At 41.7% G+C, this 23,399-nt stretch overlaps 1 protein-coding gene across 2 annotated transcripts in view; it reads right to left on the reverse strand.

Moving 5' to 3' along the window:
- Positions 1 to 23,399, reverse strand: part of SATB2 (SATB homeobox 2) — a 284,827-nt gene that overhangs the window by 91,192 nt on the left and 170,236 nt on the right. For both annotated transcript variants that reach the window (XM_073551555.1, XM_073551556.1), the window contains exon 10: positions 21,345 to 21,509. In XM_073551555.1, the coding sequence (XP_073407656.1) occupies positions 21,345 to 21,509 (165 nt within the window). The remainder of the gene's footprint in view (positions 1 to 21,344; positions 21,510 to 23,399) is intronic.

Below are 23,399 nucleotides of genomic sequence, written 5' to 3' on the forward strand. Positions count from 1 at the left end.
TTGTTTTGGGTGAGGAACATTATCGTCACGCAATTTGCTAAGGTTTCTCATTAGTTTTATGGTCAAAATCACTGTGGTGCCGACATAACTGAGAAGTTCACCAACAGAATGATAATGTATTAACCAAATGCATAACATGCCCCCATATTGTTCATTAGTCTCGCCCTCTTAAATATCAAAAGTCTCAGTTTTTCATGGAATTAGCATGCTTGAGAGCTATGCAGAAACCCATAAATCTCCATACTGTGATCTTAACAAGTAGTCTTGCAAGTGACAGCAAGATAAGAGAATGAGGAACGTAAAATATGTCAAGTCAAACATATTTACTTTGCTAGTGTGGTATAAAATACGAGCAGAGTTTCAAGCTGACACTTCGGTATTTCTCACCTTCAGAAAGGTCTAACTACCATAGTGAAATGTTTGTCTGAGTTTGTATGAAAAAGGTGTGTATTCAAGGTCTTTCAATGTCAAGGTCAAAATACTTCTTTTTTTTTCTCAGCAGTTTTTGAGAATACCAGGTAGTCACAGTGCTGTTAGTTTAACAATAAACAGTGAGCTAGCATAATCCTGCATACCATTTCATATAGACAGTAATTACTCTATACATATATATAGGTATAGAAGCCTAATGTTCTGCTGGTAAGTAACCATTATACGATGAACTGAGTTTAGCAAGGGGTGGGCACAGATAGCAGCCGGCCCCTCTACAGGAATAGCATGTGGACCTCAACCGCTAATGATATCAGATGAGGACAAGGTGATAGGACTCACTGCTATTCCACATTACTGGTAAATCTGGATAATAGAATCATTTGTCCAGTCTCTTCCAGTCAATCTACTAAGCTGTAGGGAGCGCTGTCATTTTTTTTTTTTACAGAAAACTTAACATGGCCCCAATTGACTATTGGGTCCCTATGCAGATGCATAGTTTGCACAAATGGTATACAGTATATGAAGCATAGTGCAATCCTCCTTAAGTCCGTTTGTGGCCAGTATTAAACAGGATATCAAGGACTACACTATTTATTTTTTTACTATGGACCAAAGAACTAACAAGCAAGTACGGTAGTTGTTAACGATCTGGCTGTTGTCCCCGGCGACAATATCTGCCAGCACAAAGCAGTCCAAGACCGCTCCAGCCAGCAATTCAGTGGCTTTTTTTGCAGACAACATGCCGACAGAGCAGTGGTTGGTTGCTCTTCCACTCTGCTCTTTTGATGGGGCGTGAATGCTGATGTCCTGCTGATTAACAGTTGGCTCCCTGCTGCCTAAATGCAGAAAGACAGCAGTAAATAAGTATGATGTTGGCAGTCACGCTCCGTCGACAGAGCAGCCTGGAAGAAGAAGAGCTGCTCTGCTGACATGGAGTAGCTACAGTTAGGTCCATATATATTTTGACAGAGACAACATTTTTCTAATTTTGGTTCTGGACATTACCACAATGAATCTTAAACAAAACAATTCAGATGCAGTTGAAGTTCAGACTTTCAGCTTTCATTTGAGGGTATCCACATTAAAATTGGATGAAGGGTTTAGGAGTTTCAGCTCCTTCACATGTGCCACCCTGTTTTTAAAGGGACCAAAAGTAATTGGACAATTAACTCCAAGGCTATTTCATGGACAGGTGTGGGCAATCCCTTCATTATGTCATTCTCAATTAAGCAGATAAAAGGCCTGGAGTTGATTTGAAGTGTGGTGCTTGCATTTGGAAGGTTTTGCTGTGAAGGAAACATGCGGTCAAAGGAGCTCTCTATGCAGGTGAAACAAGCCATCCTTAAGCTGCAAAAACAGAAAAAACTCATCCGAGAAATTGCTACAACATTAGGAGTGGCAAAATCTACAGTTTGGGACATCCTGAGAAAGAAAGAAAGAAAGAAAGCACTGGTGAACTCATCAATGCAAAAAGACCTGGGCGCCCACAGAAGACAACATTGATGGATGATCGCAGAATAATCTCCATGGTGAAGAGAAAACCCTTCACAACAGCCAACCAAGTGAAAAACACTCTCCAGGAGGTAGGCGTATCAATATCCAAATCTACCATAAAGAGAAGACTGCATGAAAGTAAATACAGAGGGTTCACTGCACGGTGCAAGCCACTCATAAGCATCAAGAATCAAAAGGCTAGACTGGACTTTGCTAAAAAACATCTAAAAAAGCCAGCACAGTTCTGGAAGAACATTCTTTGGACAGATGAAACCAAGATCAACCTCTACCAGAATGATGGAAAGAGAAAAGTATGGCGAAGGTGTGGTACAGCTCATGATCCAAAGCATACCACATCATCTGTAAGACACGGCGGAGGCAGTGTGATGGCTTGGGCATGCATGGCTGCCAGTGGCACTTGGTCACTAGTGTTTATTGATGATGTGACACAGGACAGAAGCAGCCGAATGAATTCGGAGGTATTTAGAGCCACACTGTGTGCTCAGATCCAGCCAAATGCAGCCAAACTGATTGGTCGTCATTTCATACTACAGATGGACAATGACCCAAAACATAAAGCCAAAGCGACCCAAGAGTTTATTAAAGCAAAGAAGTGGAATATTCTTGAATGGCCAAGTCAGTCACCTGATCTCAACCCAATTGAGCATGCATTTCACTTGTTAAAGACTAAACTTCAGACAGAAAGGCCCACAAACAAACTGCAACTGAAAACCACTGCAATGAAGGCCTTGCAGAGCACCAAAAAGGAGGAAACACAGCGTCTGGTGATGTCCATGAATTCAAGACTTCAGGCAGTCATTGCCAACAAAGGGTTTTCAACCAAGTACTAGAAATGAACATTTTATTTACAATTATTTAATCTGTCCAATTACTTTTGGTCCCTTTAAAAACAGGGTGGCACATGTTAAGGAGCTGAAACTCCTAAACCCTTCATCCAATTTTAATGTGGATACCCTCAAATGAAAGCTGAAAGTCTGAACTTCAACTGCATCTGAATTGATTTGTTTAAAATTTATTGTGGTAATGTCTAGAACCAAAATTAGAAAAATGTTGTCTCTGTCCAAATATATAAGGACCTAACAGTAAATCACCGGTAGGAGCAGTCAGTGACCACTCTGAGCCGTTACCAGAAAGAGGGCAGGTAGTTCTCTCTGTTAGCAATTACCTGCTTATTAGCCCACCCTATTCAGTTGTATGAAGCTGTGCTGCAGTTCCCTACCTGCATACAGAATGGGTGGTGGGTTGCCACTGGGTGGGGGAATACGGTCATTCTTAAAAGTAGTTGGCTTTTAGAACTTAAAAGCTATACATAGCTTAGAGGGTACTCCTACCACCTTATACCTTATAATGTATGCACTTTGCCCTTATTTTACAATATCATATATAATAAAATATATGGGGGATGATTATGATTTATTTTACACTAGCCTCCAAGCATAAAACTACACATATTTCTATTCTTGAGCTATTGACAATTTAATCTAGTTTATTACGCTACACAAAGGGTTAACTGTATTATGGTAGCCGCAGCCTACTGCTTTCCAAGGAAGCTGGTACATTATGTAGACATTTATAATACCAAGTATGTGACCCACAAGTCTTGCTAAAACGACCCATAAAACCATCCATTACAGGCTGCACAACTTTGATATTCACACGAGGAGGAACAGAGAGAAAAAAGGGCACGTTTGCTAAACCAATTGTGCCGTTTTTCACATTCGCTGCACGTTTTCCACATATGTCATTTATTACAGAGTGGAAAACCGTTAAATGCACAGTAGTTTTGCCAAGTAGCATTATGCATTTAGCAGTTTCAGTCATTTAGCAGTTCCAACCCTCATTATATTTTGCCATGTGGTATATAGGGGGGTTTGTGTGTCTATTCATTTAGCAGCTTAAGTAGGTTCCTAGTGGTTTTCGCTACAATGCATTTCACAGCAAGGCTGGAGACTTAAACAGGCAATGTAACAACCAGCCAAAAAGGCTATTTATCCAATAAACGGGCATATCTTTCACTTATTTTGTAACACTTGATCAAACTCTGCCAGGATTTTAAGTTTTTTTTTTCTGGTCGTAACATATTGATGACATACAGTATGAGTATGATACGTCTTCAGTATCTGATTTGTGGGTGTCCTACATGAGGTACCTCCATTGCTCAGCTGTTATCTGCTCCAACCTTGGCCGGATGTATGCAATGTACAGGGTGGAACACTGCGGCTCTACACATGGTTTAGTGGCCACTGTCAGGTACTGCAGTTTAGCTCTAATTTTCCCATCATGACTATGCTCAAGGTTCAAGAAGTTCAATGTGTTTCCTTTCCTATTCCTGGTTTTAAAATAGATGAAAAATGGTACCAGACAGCCCTATGTCATCCTGGAATATATCGTGATCAGACAGTGTGACCATAAGTCACCTGTACCCGACAAAATGTCTGCATGTACCAAAAAGGCTGCAGCTTAATGTTTTAAAGTTAATACTCTACTAATGGATCTATTAAGATTGCATATTATATCCTTTCTACTGGAGAAGCAATAATACTGATCTTTGGGACACCCACCGATCACGAGAACTGGGGTCCCATCTCCCCCGTTTGAATGTAGTAGCAGTCATGTAACTGACCCACGGTGCTTTACTCTGCTGCTCTGATATCTTTGTGATGATCCTTTGTCACATCCTTATGAAATGTCTGTGAGCTGCCCGATTTCTTATCAGATGCCTTATGGACCCTATTGACTAGAATGGACGAATGGACTCAGATCTGTGAAACTCAGAACATGTCCTAATCTGATCCGAGCTTAAGGGTCAGAATAGAACATATTCAACGGATCTGTGTGATCCCCAATATAATTCTGGCATCATGCCGACACTTCACAAAGATGTGTGAATGTAGCCTTAGTCCCATATTGAGTTTGAAAAACTCATCAACTTTACACCTATTCTGGTACAATCTCTTAAGCAGAACTTGTCTGCTCTTTTTTTTTGTTAAGACTCTACCACCATGCCTTATTACATAAACTGATCAGATGCCCCTGAATACTAAATTCAATCTTGGCAAATCCTAAATATAACTTTATAAAATGCTGCACTTTATATGTAAATATTAGTGATGAGTGAGTATACTCGTTGATTGGGTTTTCCCGAGCATGCTCAGTTGTCCGCCGAGTATTTTCGCATGCTCGGAGATTTAGTTTTTGTCAACGCAGCTGAATGATTTGCGGCTGCTTGACAGCCTGAATACATGTGGGGATTGCCAGTTTGTTAGGGAATCCCAACATTTATTCATGCTGTCTAGTAGCCGCAAATCATTCAGCTGCGTCAACAAAAACTAAATCTCTGAGCACGCGAAAATACTCGGAGGACACGAGTGCGTGCTCAGGAAAACCCGAGCAACGAGTATACTCGCTCATCACTAGTAAATATCCATAGAACAGTAATACGGGCAGTTTCTAGTCCAGGGACAGTCATTAAGTTAACTCTCTAGACTAGCATGGCTATTGTAGGTCACCAGCAACCTCCATCAAACCAGGAATGGCAGGGATGGAGTGTTGACTATGTCACTGTTTCTGATCTGGACATTGATATAATTATTCAACTGTAATGTACAGGTGCTTCTCACAAAGCTAGAATATCATCAGAAAGTTAATTAACTTGAATTCTTCAATACAAAAAGTGAGATAGAGTCATTAGAAACAGAGTGATCTATTTCAAGTGTTTATTTCTGTTAATGTTGATGATTATGGCTTACAGCCAATGAAAACCCAGAGTCATTATCTCAGTAAATTAGAATACTTTATAACATCAGCTTGAAAAATGATTTTAAAATCTGAAATGTTGGCCTACTGAAATGTATATTCAGTAAATACACTCAATACTTGGTTGGGGCTCCTATTTCTTCCTGTGACATGGAGGCGATCAGCCTGTGGCACTGCTGAGATGTTATAGAAGCCCAGGTTGCTTTGATAGCAGCCTTCAGCTCATCTGCATTGTTGGGTCAGGTGTCTCTCATCTTCCTTCTGAAAATACCACATATATTCTCTATGGGGTTAAGATCAGGCGAGTTTGCTGGCCAATCAAGCACAGTGATACTGTTGTTTGTAAACCAGGTATTGGTACTTTTGGCAGTGTGGACAGGTGCTAAGTCCTGCTGGAGAATGAGATTTCCATTTCCAAAAAGCTTGTCGGCAGAGGGAAGTATGAAGTGCTCTAAAATTTCCTGGTAGACGGCTGCGCTGACTTTGGTCTTGATAAAACACAGTGGACCTACACCAGCAAATGACATGGCTCCCCAAACCATCACTGACTGTGGAAACGTCACACTAGACCTCAAACAGCTTTGACTGTGGCCTCTCCACTCTTCCTCCAGACTCTGGGACCTTGATTTCCATATGAAATGCAAAATGTACTTTCATCTGAAAACAACACCTTGGACCACCGAGCAACAGTAGAGTTCTTTTCCTCCTTGGCCCAGAAAAGAGGCTTCTGGCGTTGCCTATTGGTCATGAGTGGCTTGACACAAGGAATGTGACACTTGTAGCCCATGTCCTGGATACTTCTGTGTGTGGTGGCTCTTGAAGCAATGACACATTGTTAATCTTCCCCAAATTTTTGAATGGCCTTTTCTTAACAATGCTTTCATTGCTGCGGTTATCCCGGTTGCTTGTGCACCTTTTTCTACCACACTTTTCCCTTCCACCCAACTTTCCTTTAACATGCTTGGTTACAGCACTCTGTGAACAGCCAACTTCTTTAGCAATGATCTTTTGTGGCTTATCCTCCTTGTGGAGTGTGTCAGTGACTGCCTTCTGGACATCTGTCAAGTCAGCAGTCTTCCCCATGATTGTGGAGCCTACTGAAACAGACTAAGGGACCTTTTTAAACGCTTAGGAAGCCTTTGCAGATGTTTTTGTTATTTATTCTAATTTACTGTGATAATGACTTTTGGGTTTTCATTGGCTGTAAGCCATAATCATCCACATCAACAGAAATAAACACTTGAAATAGATCATTCTGTTTGTAATGACTCTATATAATATATGAGTTTCACTTTTTGTATTGAAGAACTGAAATAAATTAACTTTTTGAAGATATTCTAATGTTGTGAGAAGCACCTGTACTGTATGTATAGAAAAAGCTGCTTTATTAAATGATTTCTGGGATTTGACTTGGTTATACTTCACATTCAAGGCATGTTCAGTTCTATGGGCAAAAACTGAGCATTTTCATAAGAATAAACTATGACAGAAACAATATCATAAAGCGGAGGGAAGTAACAGCCAGGTTCTCTGGTTCAGGTGGTGGTGAACTCTTACACTTCAGACTTATCCATATGGATTTTTAATGGTTTTATTCTTACTGTTAAAATGTCTAAATTAAATAAAACCTGTCATCTGATTCATACTGCCCGAATGAGCATGAAGCAGGCACTGAAAGTATTATTGCATACCATGCACTGTCCTCCCTCCCCCACTGCATCTAGCTCACTCTCTGATTTTGAACCAGTCACAGAAGAAGAAGTAAGCAGGCTCCTTGCATCTTCTCGCCCAACTACTTGAACCAGTGACCCATTTCCATCACATCTCCTCCAGTCCCTGTCCCCTGCTGTCACGCATCACCTAACTAAAATATTTAACCTCTCTCTTCTGGTATTTTTCCCTCCTCATTTAAGCATGCCATCATACATCCACTACTTAAAAAACCATCCCTCGACCAAAACTGTGCCGCTAACTATAGACCTGTCTTTAATCTTCCCTGCATCTCTAAACTCCGGGAACGTCTGGTCCACTCCCGTCTTATCCGCTATCTTTCAGAAAACTCTGTTCTCGACCCTCTCCAATCCGGTTTCCGCTCTTTACACTCCACTGAAACTGCCCTCATTAAAGTCTCTAATGATCTGCTAACAGCTAAATCAAATGGTCATTACTCCATGCTAATTCTCTTGGATCTCTCTGCAGCATTCGACACTGTGGATCATCAGCTCCTCCTCACTATGCTCCGTTCCATTGGCCTCAAGGACACCGTTCTCTCCTGGTTCTCCTCCTATCTCTCCGACCGCTCTTTTACTGTATCTTTTGCCGGTTCCTCCTCCTCTCACCTTCCCCTTACTGTTGGGGTCCCCCAAGGATTGGTTCTAGGCCCCCTCCTCTTCTCCTTGTACACTGCCCCTATTGGTCAAACAATCAGTAGATTTGGTTTCCAGTACCATCTCTATGCTGATGACACCCAATTATACGCTTCTTCTCCTGACATCACGCCAGCCTTTCTAGAAAACACCGGCGATTGTCTAAACGCTGTGTCTAACATCATGTCCTCACTATATCTGAAACTGAACCTGTCAAAGACTGAACTCCTGGTGTTTCCTCCCTCTACTAATGTACCTATACCCGACATTGCCATTTCCGTGTGTGGTTCCACTATTATTCCCCAGCAACAGGCCCGCTGTCTTGGGGTCATACTTGATTCCGAGCTTTCCTTTGCCCCCCACATTCGATCAGTGGCTCGCTCTTGTCATCTGCACCTCAAAAACATTTCTAGAATTCGACCTTTTCTTACTTTTGACTCTGCAAAAACTCTTACTGTTTCTCTTATTCATTCTCGTCTGGACTATTGTAACTCTCTTCTAATCGGACTCCCTCTTACCAAACTCTCCCCTCTCCAATCTGTCTTGAATGCTGCAGCCAGGATCATATTCCTCACCAATCGTTACACCAATGCCTCTACCTTGTGCCAGTCATTACACTGGCTACCCATCCACTCCAGAATTCAGTATAAACTTATTACCCTAACCCACAAAGCCCTCCATGGCTCAGCACCACCCTACATCTCCTCCCTTGTTTCAGTATACCACCCTACCCACGCCCTCCGTTCTGCTGATGACCTGAGGTTAGCATCCTCAATAGTCAGAACCTCCCACTCCCGTCTCCAAGACTTTACACGTGCCTCGCCAATTCTTTGGAATGTACTTCCCAGGTCAATACGATTAGTCCCCAATCCCCAAAATTTTAAGCGTGCCCTGAAAACGCATTTATTCAGACTGGCCTATCGCCTCAACACGTTAACCGAATCTATCCCTGTGTGGCACAGCCAAAAGTTTTACCATAACCAGATTTCCCGCATCATGTTCCCACATGCTTTATGCATCCATTAGCCCTCTGTGTCTGTACTGTTACACACTTAACATTATGGCTGGTCCATACAATCAGGGTAACTGTTACCACCCACCTTTCGTGTCTACCTCTTTCCTCATAGACTGTAAGCTTGCGAGCAGGGCCCTCTTTCCTCTTGGTATTTGTTATAATCTACTGTATGTGATTACTGTTATGCTGTAATGTCTATTGTCTGTACAAGTCCCCTCTGAAATGTAAAGTGCTGCGGAATATGTCGGCGCTATAAAAATAAAATTTATTATTATTATTATTGCAGCCAGGTATGTTTTACTCTGAAAAACTGCAGTGTTTACGAGAAAGCATACTTTAAAAAGTCTGAGGATGGTCCTTTGGCAATTCTCCCCCTCCTCAGATTTCTAGACTGACAGGTCTTTCCCTTTACGTATGTGTGTATGGGGAGTCGAGAGGAGCGCATGGCCATAAGCCACCGGGGACCTGTCTCGGACTAGTCAGCTAAAAAAATTATTGCTTGGTCTGCTTTTTAAATTAGGTTTTCTGTGAAACACTACCAAAATTCAAGCTTGTTCATATGGTCGTAGATTCTCTGATGTGAGAAAATCGGGTCGATGATGCTAATTTCAGAGTTTGAGCCGAGTGTCATCTTTGTGGGATTCGATTATTTATTTTGCATGAGAGAATCACATCACAGGTGTGGAGAAGATGGAGAACATAATTTCTCCATCTTCTCTATTGTCTGAGTCCACGGATGTCGGTCTGCACTCGGATGACATCTAAGTGCAGTACAATGTTTCACATGCACCCATAGACTTATATGGATGTGCTTGATCCAAATTCGTCGTGTTATTCGCTTGTGTGAGCATACCCTAAAAAGTATATGGCTGCAATAACGCAGCCAGAGTCTGATTCATGCAGCGCATGATTTAGGCACCGTCAATCTAATAACAGGTTCCCTTTAAAACAAAACTCACATTAACAAGAGAACATGTGAAGATACTACATGAGAACAGTAGGCTCAATCCCATAAAGTGGAGGCTTCAGGTTTCATTATATTTATTACACTAGAATGTGATTTGATTAATAGAGAACAAAATCTCCCAAACTATGAAGTCAGATGACCTTGTGGACCTCTCTGCAGCTCTGGTTTATCTCATTTGCCTGCCATTTGCATGGATGGCATGCTATGATTATTAGTTGTACCTACACAGGTAAGCCAAGGTTATTACTGAGAGAAAACAAGTCAATTACTGTGTTTATGAAGTAACAGTATGAAATCATGTGAAATAGTCTATGTGAGGTGACCAAGGTAAAGAGCGGCCGTACTGGGCCGCAGGCCTTAAAAGGGAGGCCGACATGACAGGGTTGAGTGGGAATATAGTGAGCTGGAGTTAGGGATTAGGATGGTATTACGGGGTTAATGTATTTGAATAAGGTGGGGGCTAGTACTGGAATGAGGGGGAGGCGGGGTCAGAGGTGGTGTACAAGTTATCATTATAAGACAGAGTCCATCTTAGTGTGGCAGCCATTTTAGGTTCCCCCACATAGTGACAAGAAGCTGTGGGGTCTCGTCTGTAGAACCTTAATTATGGAGATGGAATCAATGCTCCAACAACTGAGGTATGCTGAGGAGTCGCTGGGTGCTAGCTGGATGCAAGCTGCCTTCTAAGGCTTGCTCCAGGGAGCGGTGACCGGGTCACCTCAGGCAATGCAGGATGGACGTCGGCCGCAGAGAGCTAATTCTCTGGCATACATTAGTCCGCAGGTCCCCTTCTGGTTCAGCATCGCATCAGGAGCCCCTACTGGCACCCTCCGGCTCGGGGTGTGAGCTGTAAGCCGGCGGCTCACGTTACGAGATCCGGGAGGAATCCGATTAGGCGGTGGGGCCTGCAACCGGGGGAGGAATCGGCCTCCCTCTCTACATCGTCACAGAAGGCTTACGGTCTGGGTGCGGCGGATGCCCTGTCGGGTGGCAGATCCGCTCAGCGTGGTCAGGAGGATACGGTGAGAGGACAGGGGCCTGGTTCGCAGGCCCTTCAGCGAGGATACCATCGCGTGCGGAAGCCGGCCGGCACCGCCCATTCAGCGGCAGAAGCGGCGCTTCAACAAGATGGCGGGCAGTGTCAGGCTGGCCTGGGGGCAAAGAGCAAGGGAGAGCCTGATGGAACATGCAGGCTTCAGATCGATCATTAGCAACATTTCAGGGACCAGCACAAATCGATTCATCCGGATTCAAGATTTGCACCTGCTGGGATCACAGCACCCAGACAGCCAGGTGAGACTGATCATTTTTCCTTACTCTTAACCCTTTGCTAGCCTTTTTTGAGTGTACGGGTTAGAAATGTTGTTTTATTAAGGGGGCTAGCGGAGGCATGATGCTTATTTTGCATGGGCTACGGAATTTTGTCCGGTTATAGGGATCTGGGATCCATACGGGATTTAGTCAGGTTATGGGGATCTGGGACCACTACGGGTTATGGGGATCCGGGACCCCTCAAGGCAGGGTAGCACCTTCCGCAGCAAGGCTGGGTAGTGCTAAGGATATGTTTTTTTTTAAGGCGATATGAGTGGGTGAGATACATACATCCAGTTCGGCATGAAGTGCAGCCCATTAGTGAAGGCAGGAGGGGTGGAGGAAAGAGTGGATGCATTGCTACTAGATGATTATGCTAAGGGTGAGGTTTGTGTTTGAGGGGACTTTGGGGGTGCACTTCAAACATGAGGAAGGGGACACGATTTGGAAAGGACAATATGTTGAGATATTTTTCATTGCTTCAAGTGGAACGTTTTAATTTACACAAGGTGAGGTGAGGATAAAAGAAGGGTTTGTTTAATTTGCAGAATCTTCTCTAATGGGTACAGTTATCTGCTATACTAGCTATCATTATTTACGAAAGGTCACTGGAGAACTGCTCGGGATTTGTGGTTACATGAATGTGATTGGTGAGGTTTTTAGGCTAAATATGTTGAGTAGTTGTGACAATGAAAAGCCATGCGGCCGGGCAGGATAAGGGCCACGGTTAGGCTGGGGCATAGGAAACAATCGTTTCCTGTGTTCACCGGGACTTTGTAGCGGTCAGGATACTTGGTGGCAATGGAGGAAGGGCCGTGTTTATTTAAGTAGGTCATGGGGTGGTAAAGTGTTTTCATGGGAAGAAAGCAAAGGGGGTAAAGATGGAATTTAAAAAAAAAAGGGTCAAGGTCATTGTGTCGGGAAGAGAGGCTTCCTAAATAGGTGTCTTAATAAGACAGCAGCCCACGGGTAAGAGAGGGTTTTAGGGACGGTTTTCAGGATTCCCCTTGTTGAAGTTAAAATTCGGTTGTCTACCGAAACTTGAAGTGGTCTTTGCTTTCTAAGCAATTATATAAAGATGTGGCTTTGGGTAAAAGGGATGGACTGTTTAAATAGGCTCCCCTTCAATAATTTGAGGGTTTCACCGATTTGTGTGGTGATAAATGAAGGGGCCTAGTACATTCTAAGAAATTCATCACAATTCTTTTACGTAAAGGTCATCGGTAACTGATGGCATCGACCCTCAGTTGGGTTTGGTGTTGTAAACTTCTTTTGCTGCTGCTATGGATTGGGTACGGTTGTGTTGAAAGGGAACTGAGCCAAAACGGATAGTATGTATTTGTTGGGTTGTTTTTGGGGATTGGGTCTCTTTGTTGATCATTGTCTACTCATGGGGTGTTCCCTTTCATGTTCATATTCTTGTGACGCTTGGTTTGTTTTGGAATGGTCGTTAACAGAGATGTTCGCTTTCAATTCCTGTATTCATTAATTGGATGAATTTTTGGTCACTGGTTAGGATTAGGATCATGATCATTCTATTACGGACAATGGAGAACATGGCCTGTAAGTTTTGGCCCCTTTAGCGGCCCAAAATACGGTGGATCCTGTGACAGTATTGAGTTTTTTTGGGTATCAAATTGATACAATTTGCATTGGACGGCAGGTTACCGGTGAAAATGATGGTTGACATGAAGGCTGAAGCGAGTCGGGTTAGTGATTTGTAGATGGTGACGTTGCGTGAGGTTCAATCTCTACTGGACAAGCTAATTTTGCCTGTAAGTTTATGCCGTTGGGCAAAGCGTTCTGCCGTCGGCTATCCATGGCGACAGTGTCTATGCATTTTTTTGCCTCAAAAGAGAGTTGTATAATAGCAGGTCCATTTGGATTGCATTGGTGGATTTAGGTCCTTTTGTTGGCTTGATGGGTCATCATGGTTATGGTTTGGACATTTCAGTTTGTGTGTTTGGTAGAGTCAGGGCAAAAGGTTTGGTTTAGTAATGGTGGTTGGTAGAGTCAGGGCCAAATGTTGGGTGTAATAATGGTCTGGCGTATTATCGGGTTTGGTGTCAGGTATTCCCAATCATTGTGGAATTATCATTGTAGGTTAATGGAGTTCTTTTCAGGGTGGAAGATTCGGTTTTGTTTCGATTTCAAAGGTTTGGGAGGATAGGCCCCTAAAATTTCTTATCTCCTCCCGAGCGGACGTTGGCCAGGGTGTTAAAGCATTTGGTTTGGCTGGGCCTAATTTGACTTGTGGCTATCAGCTGAGGTTGGGTGTGGCGTGAGTTACCCTATTCTTGAAGCTTTTTCTGGTCCACAGTGGGAGCGAGTTTAACAAGGTGGATGTGTCCGGTGGAGTTCTGGAACTTTCCATTGGGCAGTAGTGGCAGTAAGGGATTTATTGTCTAGGTCTTTAATGTAGGTGGACATAATATGTTTAGGCATGTGGTAATTGGGAGGATTGGAGGTCGGCATTGGACAAAGGGCTGTAGGAGGAGAGCAATCCGGTGTTATTGGTTGGGTATAGTCAGGAGAAGAGTTGGTCTGTTCCTAAATTGAATAAATTAATGTCGGATATAGCTTTTGAATTTTAAGTTCAGGGGTATTTAGGATTTAGCAAAAATCCTTCTGGTCTGAGGGTATGGGATGGGAGTTGACCGGTGTCTTATCATGTATTTGCTGATTTTGGCAATCAGCTAGTGGATGTCTGTTCCTCTTCACAGGAGTTACCTCCTTTTCAGGGCACTTTCCCAGCAACCTTATTTTGGGTTTTTTCTTTTCAATTGAGGGAGTTAGTCAGTCCTTCTAGATTTCGGGAAGGAGGGCTACGGAAATGGGATGCGAACGGGTTTGAGAACAGGGGGACGACATTTATCCGTACCCCCAAAACGGATGTCGAAGGCAAAGGTTGCAAAATAATGTTGTTTAAAGTGGTTGGTTCTCCTTATATGTGCAGTGGATTTATAGGAAGAGTTCTTTCTGTGTATAATTGGCACGTTGGGTGCCCTGTTATTGGTACATAAAAAACGGTTTGTTTCTGCCACATTTTCAAAACAACCGTTGTCGTAGGCAAAGATTGCAAGGTAAGGTTGTTTGATGTGGTTAGTTCTCCTTATATGTTAAGTAGATTTATATGGAGAGTTCTTTCTGTGGATAATGGGCGCGTTGGGTACCCTGTTATTGATACATAAGGACGGTTATTTTCTGTCACATATTCAATTTGAGGCAATAAAAAGAGGTGTTTGGACTAGGAAGTTATCCTTTCTGAGGATTACAATGGGCATTAACTTCGGATGGGAGAAGCCATAGAGACAGTCAGGAGAGGCTTAGGCTAGGAAGTAACGAAGAGGATCGGTCTTGAGAGTCTGTGAGGTTCCAATAGTATGTTGGTCCGGGGCTGATTTTGTTTAAGTATGGATAAATGCGCTGGTGGATTATGGGACGTTCATTTGTCTTCTGGGCAGCATTAAGGGCAGCGGTCTGCCTAGATAGGTGGCAGCTGGGGTGCCAAGGAATCTGGCGGTCTCACAGTGGATTAGAAGGTGGGCGGATGGTTTGGAAACAGTTATGCTCCAAATTTCAAAGATTTGTTTGCTTGGGCCCAAGCTTCAGACATACTGGCAATACATCTGGGAAAGATTGGTTTTTGGAAAAGGGACGTGATTAAGAATATGAAGCTTGATATGTTGCAGATATGGCTATGTCTCCTAGGTTTTGGTGGTAGGGTATGATATCGCTTTCCGAAAGGTGTGGCATGGAGCGAGGTCTGTTCAGTGAGTGAACCTATTATCAACCTATTAAATGGGGCTGTGTGCGGATCTGTGGCATATCAAACTGCACATCCACAGGAAAAAAATCCAAGAGTCTCCTTTGGAATCTCTGTTGTGGAATCTCGTGGTTTTTTCTTCTCCCTAATCGTTATATAAAGGACATGTTCACACATTACATTAAAATCCAACGTATACTCAGATTTCAGCTCCCAATTTGCTGTGGGTGTACAGCACATCCATTGCAGATTTGTTCAAGGATTAGCCCTATTGTCATAAAAAGGGCTGATCCTCAGTTTTTCCATCAAGATTAAGTGACATGCCACCTTTTTCCACTACGGTATTTATCTGCTTTATAGCTGGAAATCTGTATAGGAAAAGTTATACATATCACATACATGTATGCCAGCTCCATGTAGATTTTGTACAAAAGTTTGGTAGATTTTCTGATAAATACGGTTCTTGTGAATGTAGCCTATAAGCTGGTTGACTTGAGGTCTTAATGAATTTAAAAGCTTATGGTAATCTGAGATTGTTTCAGTAGAACCATGGGCATGGTTGTGGCTCTTGATGACTGGAAACAATTGTGTAGTTTCATAAAGTCGATAAGAAGTTACAAATGGGAAGCCATTTTTGTGTCAACCCCAAAAAACAACTCTATCAACATGCAGATTTATTTATTGTCTACACTGCTAAATGTCCTTTTCATACAACGATTGGTTGGATCACATGAATGAATCATACAATGGAACCAACCCTAAGACCCCCAAATACACATTAGACCAAGGTCGATGATAACAGGTTCAGACAACTGTCTAATGTGTTTTGAGTCCCCGGACAATTGTTAGAGATAAGGATCCAGCACGTCAAATTACGTACTGGAGATTCTTTTGTTCTTCTGGAAATAAGCTGCTACCAAACATATCGGGGAGAACACTGGTCGAAGGAGCGCTCATCTGTATGGGAGAGCCAACCAAAATAGCCGCTGGCCAAACGATATGTTGAACCACTGTTAGGCCAACAGTCATGTAATGTGCATTGCGGTTTTAAGACCTTTCACCAAAAAAGTAAGGAACAACATCCAAGAATTCACCTTTTGAGCATGGGACATTGTATATCTCCCTTGAAGCTCAGCTAGCTAAAATAACTCAGCTGTAAAAGAGCACACATAATAGAAAACCCTTTAATACATAAGTCTGCTCTTTAATGTGGTCAAGGCCGTAATATACGTACAGTATATATCCACTTGAGAAGAAAAAACAGTATATACAGTACATTGTTACAGTAACTAGAACCTCCGCAACACAAAACTAGTCTCAGGCTTGGCTGCCTGCATAAACGTATCTTTGTTGTCTGGCTCTCATTATCAGACCACTTGGCACTGATACCTTCAATATAATTCATCTTAAGCCCCATAAACAGCATCCGTGTGTTCAATACCTTATTTAGAAGATTCCTTTAAGTGAGCTTTATTTTTTCTTATTAAACTTGCACAATGATGGTAACCTCACCCAAAATGCCGGTCATTAACTGCAAAAGCCCATGAAACGTCTGCATGACTTATATCTCCCTAATGGGATGTTAGCTTCTTATTTAATGTCTGTGAAAGTTTCCTTATTAGACAGGCTTGGGACTATCTGTGAAATTCAAAACAGGCGAGGGTATTATTTATGGTAGCATACTCCATGACCAATCAGGTGTAAGGTTCCCATCACGGCTAGTGCTGGCTGCACAGTTCTTGCAGGCTACAGATCCTCCACATTCTATTAACATCAGCTTTAGCATTAAGGGGTTTTGACACTAAGAATATGGCACCTCAAAAAGTGAATAAATTAACCTGTGGTGTGATTTTTCAGCACAGAATACACTACAAAATCACTGTTAATTTTGTATAGACATATGCATACATGATCAGATAGATATATACCAAAAATTGCCTTCAATAGATCATAATCTATATAGAAAAAAATTGGTACATTTGCTTTTTGACATACAAATCATCTATGATGCATCATTTATTGCACTAGTCTCTCAAGTACAGTGAGAAAACAAGGGAAACCAGGTGCCTGTGAAATGCTCAGCAGCCTGTCTTGACCACAACACATGCTTGCCCTAGATAATAGCAATGTGACCACATTGTTCATGGACAAGTACAGTGGGTACGGAAAGTATTCAGACCCCTTTAAATTTTTCACTCTTTGTTTCATTGCAGCCATTTGGTAAATTCAAAAAAGTTCATTTTTTTCTCATTAATGTACACTCTGCACCCCATCTTGACTGAAATAAACAGAAATGTAGACATTTTTACAAATTTATTAAAAAAGAAAAACTGAAATATCACATGGTCATAAATATTCAGACCCTTTGCTCAGTATTGAGTAGAAGCATCTTTTTGAGCTATTCCAGCTATGAGTCTTCTTGGGAATGATGCAACAAGTTTCTCACACCTGGATTTGAGGATCCTCTGCCATTCTTCCTTGCAGATCCTCTCCAGTTCCATCAGGTTGGATGGTGAACGTTGGTGGACAGCCATTTTCAGGTCTCTCCAGAGATGTTCAACTGGGTTTAGGTCAGGGCTCTGGCTGGGTCAGTCAAGAATGGTCAAAGAGTTGTTATGAAGCCTCTCCTTTGTTATTTTACCTGTGTACTTCTGGTCATTGTCTTGTTGGAAGGTGGACCTTCAGCCAAGTCTGAGGTCCAGAGCATTCTGGATGAGGTTTTCATCCAGGATATCTCTGTACTTGGCCACATTCATGTTTCCTTCAATTGCAACCAGTCATCCTGTCCCTGCAGCTGAAAAACAACCCATCGCATGATGCTGCCACCACCATGCTTCATTGTTTGGATTGCATTGGGCAGGTGATGCCTGGTTTTTCTCCACACATACTGATTAGAATTATGACCAAACAGTTCTATCCGTCTCATCAGACCAGAGAATCTTATTTCTCATTGTCTAGGAGTCCTTCATGTGTTTTTTAGCAAACTCTCTGCGGGATTTCATATGTGTTGCACTGAGGATAGGCTTATGTTGGGAGACTTTGCCAACTGGTGGAAGGCTGCATAGCTGACGTTGTGAAACTTTCTCCCATCTCCCTACTGCATCTGTGGAGCTCAGCCACAGTGATCTTGTGTTTCTTCTTTACCTCTCTCATCAAGGCTTTTCTCCCATGATTGCTCAGTTTGGCTGTCCAGGTCTAAGAAGACTTCTGATGGTCCCAAACTTCTTCCATTTATGGCTTATGGAGGCCATTGTGCTCTTAGGAACCTTGAGTACTGCACAAATTCTTTTGTAACCTTGGCCAGATCTGGGCCTTGCCACATTTCTGTCTCTGAGCTCCTTGGCCAATTCCTCTGACCTCATGATTCTCATTTGGTCTGTCATGCACTGTGAGCTGTGAGGTCTTATACAGACAGTGTGTGTGCCTTTACAAATCAAGTCCTATCAGTTTAATTAAACACAGCTGGGCTTCAATGAAGGATTAGAACCATCTCAAGGAGGATCACAAGGAAATGGACAGCATGAGACTTAAATATCAGTATCTGAGCAAAGGGTCTGAATACTTATGACCATGTGATATTTCAGTTTTTCTTTTTCAATAGATTTGCAAAAATTTCTACATTTCTGTTTTTTTCAGTCAAGATGGGGTACTGAGTGTGCATTAATGAGAAAAAAATAAACTTTTTTGAATTTACCAAATGGCTGCAATGAAACAAAGAGTGAAAAATGTAAAGGGGTGTGAATACTTTCTGTACCCACTGTATGCTCTTACTTTCTTGACACTGAAAGTCTGATTCATTAAATGGGTTTCCCCTTAACCAAGCACATTTTAATAAAAAGATTGTGGAATAATAAGTTCCACAATTGATGTTCCTGTGCTGAGATAATCTTATAAATGTGCCCCTGCTGTGTGCTGTGTAATGGCTGTGTCTGACCATTCAGGAACATGGTCAGTACAAACTAAAATTCCTGGGCAGAGGAGTGGGAGTATGAATTATCTATGATAACTGAGTATACAGACGAACCAGCAGGGGCTTGCAGCTGTTACATTCTGAGGTAACACATTTCCCTGTTTGTTTTATAACAGAAGTAAGTGTTTCTGCTGTGTCACCAGTCCTATCAGCTCACCATAAATAAAGTCAGTGCCATATAAGATCCAGAGTCACTGACTTGATTTATGATGAGCTCGGAGGGCTGGAGATAGGGAAGAAAAACTCACTGCCGTGTCACGCCAGGCAGGGAAATGTGTTACCCCAGGCAGGGAAATGTGTTACCTCTCAGAGGGAAATATGTGTTACCTTAAACAGGAAAATTTGCTACCTGGGGGAGGGAAATGTGTTACCTCAGACAGGGAAATGTGTTACATTTGAGAGGGAAATATGCGTTAACTCAAGCAGGAGAATGTGTTACCTCATACAGGGAAATGTGTTACCTCAGGGAGAGAAATGTGTTACCTCAGAGAGAGAAATGTGTTACCTCAGGGAGGGAAATGTGTTACCTCAAGCAGGGAAATGTGTTACCTCAGGGAGGGAAATGTGTTACCTCAAGCAGGGAAATGTGTTACCTCAGGGAGGGAAATGTGTTATCTCAGGCAGGGAAATGTGTTACCTCAGGGAGAGAAATATGTAACCTCAGGGAGGGAAATGTGTTACCTCAGGGAGGGAAATGTGTTACCTCAAGCAGGGAAATGTGTTACCTCAGGGAGGGAAATGTGTTACCTCAGGCAGGGAAATGTGTTACCTCAGGGAGAGAAATATGTATCCTCAGGGAGGGAAATGTGTTACCTCAAGCAGGGAAATGTGTTACCTCAGGGAGGGAAATGTGTTACCTCAGGCAGGGAAATGTGTTTCCTCAGGGAGGGAAATGTGTTATCTCAGGCAGGGAAATGTGTTACCTCAGGGAGAGAAATATGTAACCTCAAGCAGGGAAATGTGTTACCTCAGGGAGGGAAATGTGTTACCTCAAGCAGGGAAATGTGTTACCTCAGGGAGGGAAATGTGTTACCTCAGGCAGGGAAATGTGTTACCTCAGGGAAAGAAATGTGTTGCCTCAGGGAGGGGAATGTGTTACCTCAGGGAGAGAAATATGTTTCCTCAGGGAGGGAAATGTGTTACCTCAAGCAGGGAAATGTGTTACCTCAGGGAGGGAAATGTGTTACCTCAGGGAAGGAAATGTGTTGCCTCAGGGAGGGGAATGTGTTACCTCAGGGAAGGAAATATGTTTCCTCAGAAAACAGGAGCTGCAAACTCCTGTCACTTCAGCTGTATACTTATTTAGCATAATGGTGAATAGGATGGAAGAACAATTGTGCAAAGAGAGTCTTATCCAATTAAAAATTAGGATAGGATTTAGAAAAAGTGCTCAACTTTCCAGGTTGTGTAACCACAACCATAGATAGCGCTTGGATTCGGCTGCTGCAGACCCACAAAGGGAAGGACTGTGATTGTTGGAAAAATTGATTAATTTCTGCTCTGCCAGACCAAAGGATGTAGATAAAATAAAGCCAAGGATCCAGGAAATTTGAAGATGCAGTTTATTTGTCTAAGAGTTTCAAAGAAGCAACACTTCTACTTCAGGACAAACCACAGACCTAGCATTATGCATGCCAATCTTAATGAAGGTGCTGCTGGAGTAAAATGTGCCTAATTCATTACCAGGTGCACTCCACCTAAAGAATAAGGCAGATCTGAACCTCAGATCTGCCTATCTGAACCTAGCGGCGTGCACATAATATGAACAGCCAATGGGAAGAGTGGTTCTCACTCTGATAGACTTTGAATCACTGGAATATAATACATTACTACACATGTTTGGCCGTCTATGTCTTTCCTCTGCAAATATAAAGAATCAATTAATTTTCTGCAGGGCTTAGAAAGAGGGTCTTGCAGATATGACAAATTTATTAAAGGACATGAGGATGGATGTGCACATCTGATATTTTCAGACATGATAGATATTTCTATGCATTCCTTTGATTGTTTATCATTATTTTTAAAAAACCCAGATGTGACATTACTTTATAGCAAAATTATGTAAATTGGGTGCTGTTAAGCAGACTGCTGGAAAAATGCTACATGTACTTGCCCAGCCGTCTATAAGTTATGGTTCTTCTAGCATAATGCTTGCATGAACAGATGCAGTGTTTTATAGGGTGTATGGGGGTTGCAGGATATCATAGACACATCACACAGCCCACTCCCCCTTCCCGCTAGCTCACCTGACTTTTATTAGCAGCTACTTTGGCAAAGAGAGCTTGGGACACCTTTGCTCGTTTCATCTCCTGCTGAATCTCATCATAAACAGCAGCTGTGATGGTAAGGTTGGAAGCTTCCCCCTCCACTTTCACCTGGATGTCGGATGTTGGAGTACTGCAGGTTTTCATCTGTTGGGAGATTGAAGTGGGAAGAAAGAGGCAGAAAAAGAGAAAATGTTTTAGCTGAACCATCTGTGCAGAAATTGTCAAAGGATTCAATAGGGTCGGTGCCAAGGAGCATTAGCTACGGTGGGACACTTCCTGTCCATTATTCTAATCAGGTTAATTGTGATTAGGAATAATTGGAGTTAGGGAACGTGCATGGAAAAAGACCTTGACTTTTTTTTTCCATATACTGGAATACATTGGATTCTTGAGCCAACATTGCGGTTAATATTTCATAAACCATTGGCTAGAATTTTAATAACGCATTTTCCCAACAGACTAATGAATGACCATTCATTAAAAATAAAAATTATGAATTTATCCTCTTATTAAATGGAATGATATATTTCATATGATAGTGCAGAACAGAATACACTTATGTCTCATAGGATATATAGCAATATATAATGTACAGTATGTATCTCTCTCATTCTCTTTCTGTGCCTCTCACTTTACAATACTTATATATATATATATATATATATAAAGTTATATAAAAATATATATGTATAAAAATGTACATATAAAATATATATGTACATATATATACATTTATATGTGCACATAAATATATACATGTATGTACATATATACTTTCATATATTTATATCTACATGGTGGCCCATTTATATGGATGCACCTGGGTGTACCACTTATAAAGTTGGATACAAAATGGCCGACTTCAAAATGGCTGCCCTGGTCACCACCCATCTTGAAAAGTTTTCCCCCTCCTATATACTAATGTGCCACAAACAGGAAGTTGATATCACCAACCACTCCCATTTTATTTAGGTGTATCCATATAAATGGCCCACCCTGTGTATATATATATATATATATATATATATATATATATATACAGATAAGGCATAAAATATAAAATCAGTGCAATATAGTATATACAGTAAAAACAAAATGATAATAAATCATTATAATAGATTACAATAAATGGAAGTAAAACTTATGAACAACTTATTAACATACACTGGGTTCAAAGTTGTCACCTCCCTTGATCTAGCATGGAGCCTGCAGAGCAAAGCTTTCCTAGTTTCCTCACCCACCACATTTGAATATTCTGAACGGGTTAATTCCTAAACAATTGTAGAATAGATGAGGTGTGTTAGCGCATCTTGTTCTTCTTTCCTGTTGTCTGATAAAGTCTTCAGTGCAAGAACCAATTCTCCCAGAAAAAATGAGAAAATGGGTACAGGTCTCTAAATAATAAATTACTACTCAATTTACGGCACTCCCACATGTCCCTCTCATTCTTTATTAAACATGTACGTATGTCATCTGAGCACATAGCTCCAGCTACGATTATCCTCATTATGCTAACCAGTCGGACACCTAATTTCACCTAGGAAATGAGCGGAAATGAAAAGAGAAATTTCATTTTCGAGTCCCAGGCCCCAGGTTGCCTCTGATTTGTGCCTTTAATTTTCTTAAACTGTTATTGTTATTTTCTGTATTCTGCCACAATGCTTTAATTGAATGATTTCCCCCATCAGCTGACAAATCAAGGACAAAATAAAAGTGTTGTTATGAAGGTCTCATCAGACATGTGTCACCTGGAGGCTTTAGAAAGACTATGCTGTGCTCTTGGAAGACTCCGGTCTCATTCATGGCTATGTTTTACACAGACCTCTGTAATAACAGAACTTTATACATTTTAGCTAAAGTAAAAATTGGCGACTACACAGATAATGAAAATTATGGAAATCTACTTAATAAAATAGATTTATTAAGCTTCTGTGAGAATGTATAAATCTTGCTCATATGTTCAAGTCTTTACATTTTTGATTAAGGATCTAAACATAATCTTCACTGACATAGCGGCTGAGCAGCATGTTACTT

Source organism: Dendrobates tinctorius, unplaced genomic scaffold (assembly GCF_039654945.1).
Source record: "Dendrobates tinctorius isolate UK_male_01 unplaced genomic scaffold, ASM3965494v1 ptg000177l, whole genome shotgun sequence".
NCBI classification, from domain to species: Eukaryota; Metazoa; Chordata; class Amphibia; order Anura; family Dendrobatidae; genus Dendrobates; species Dendrobates tinctorius.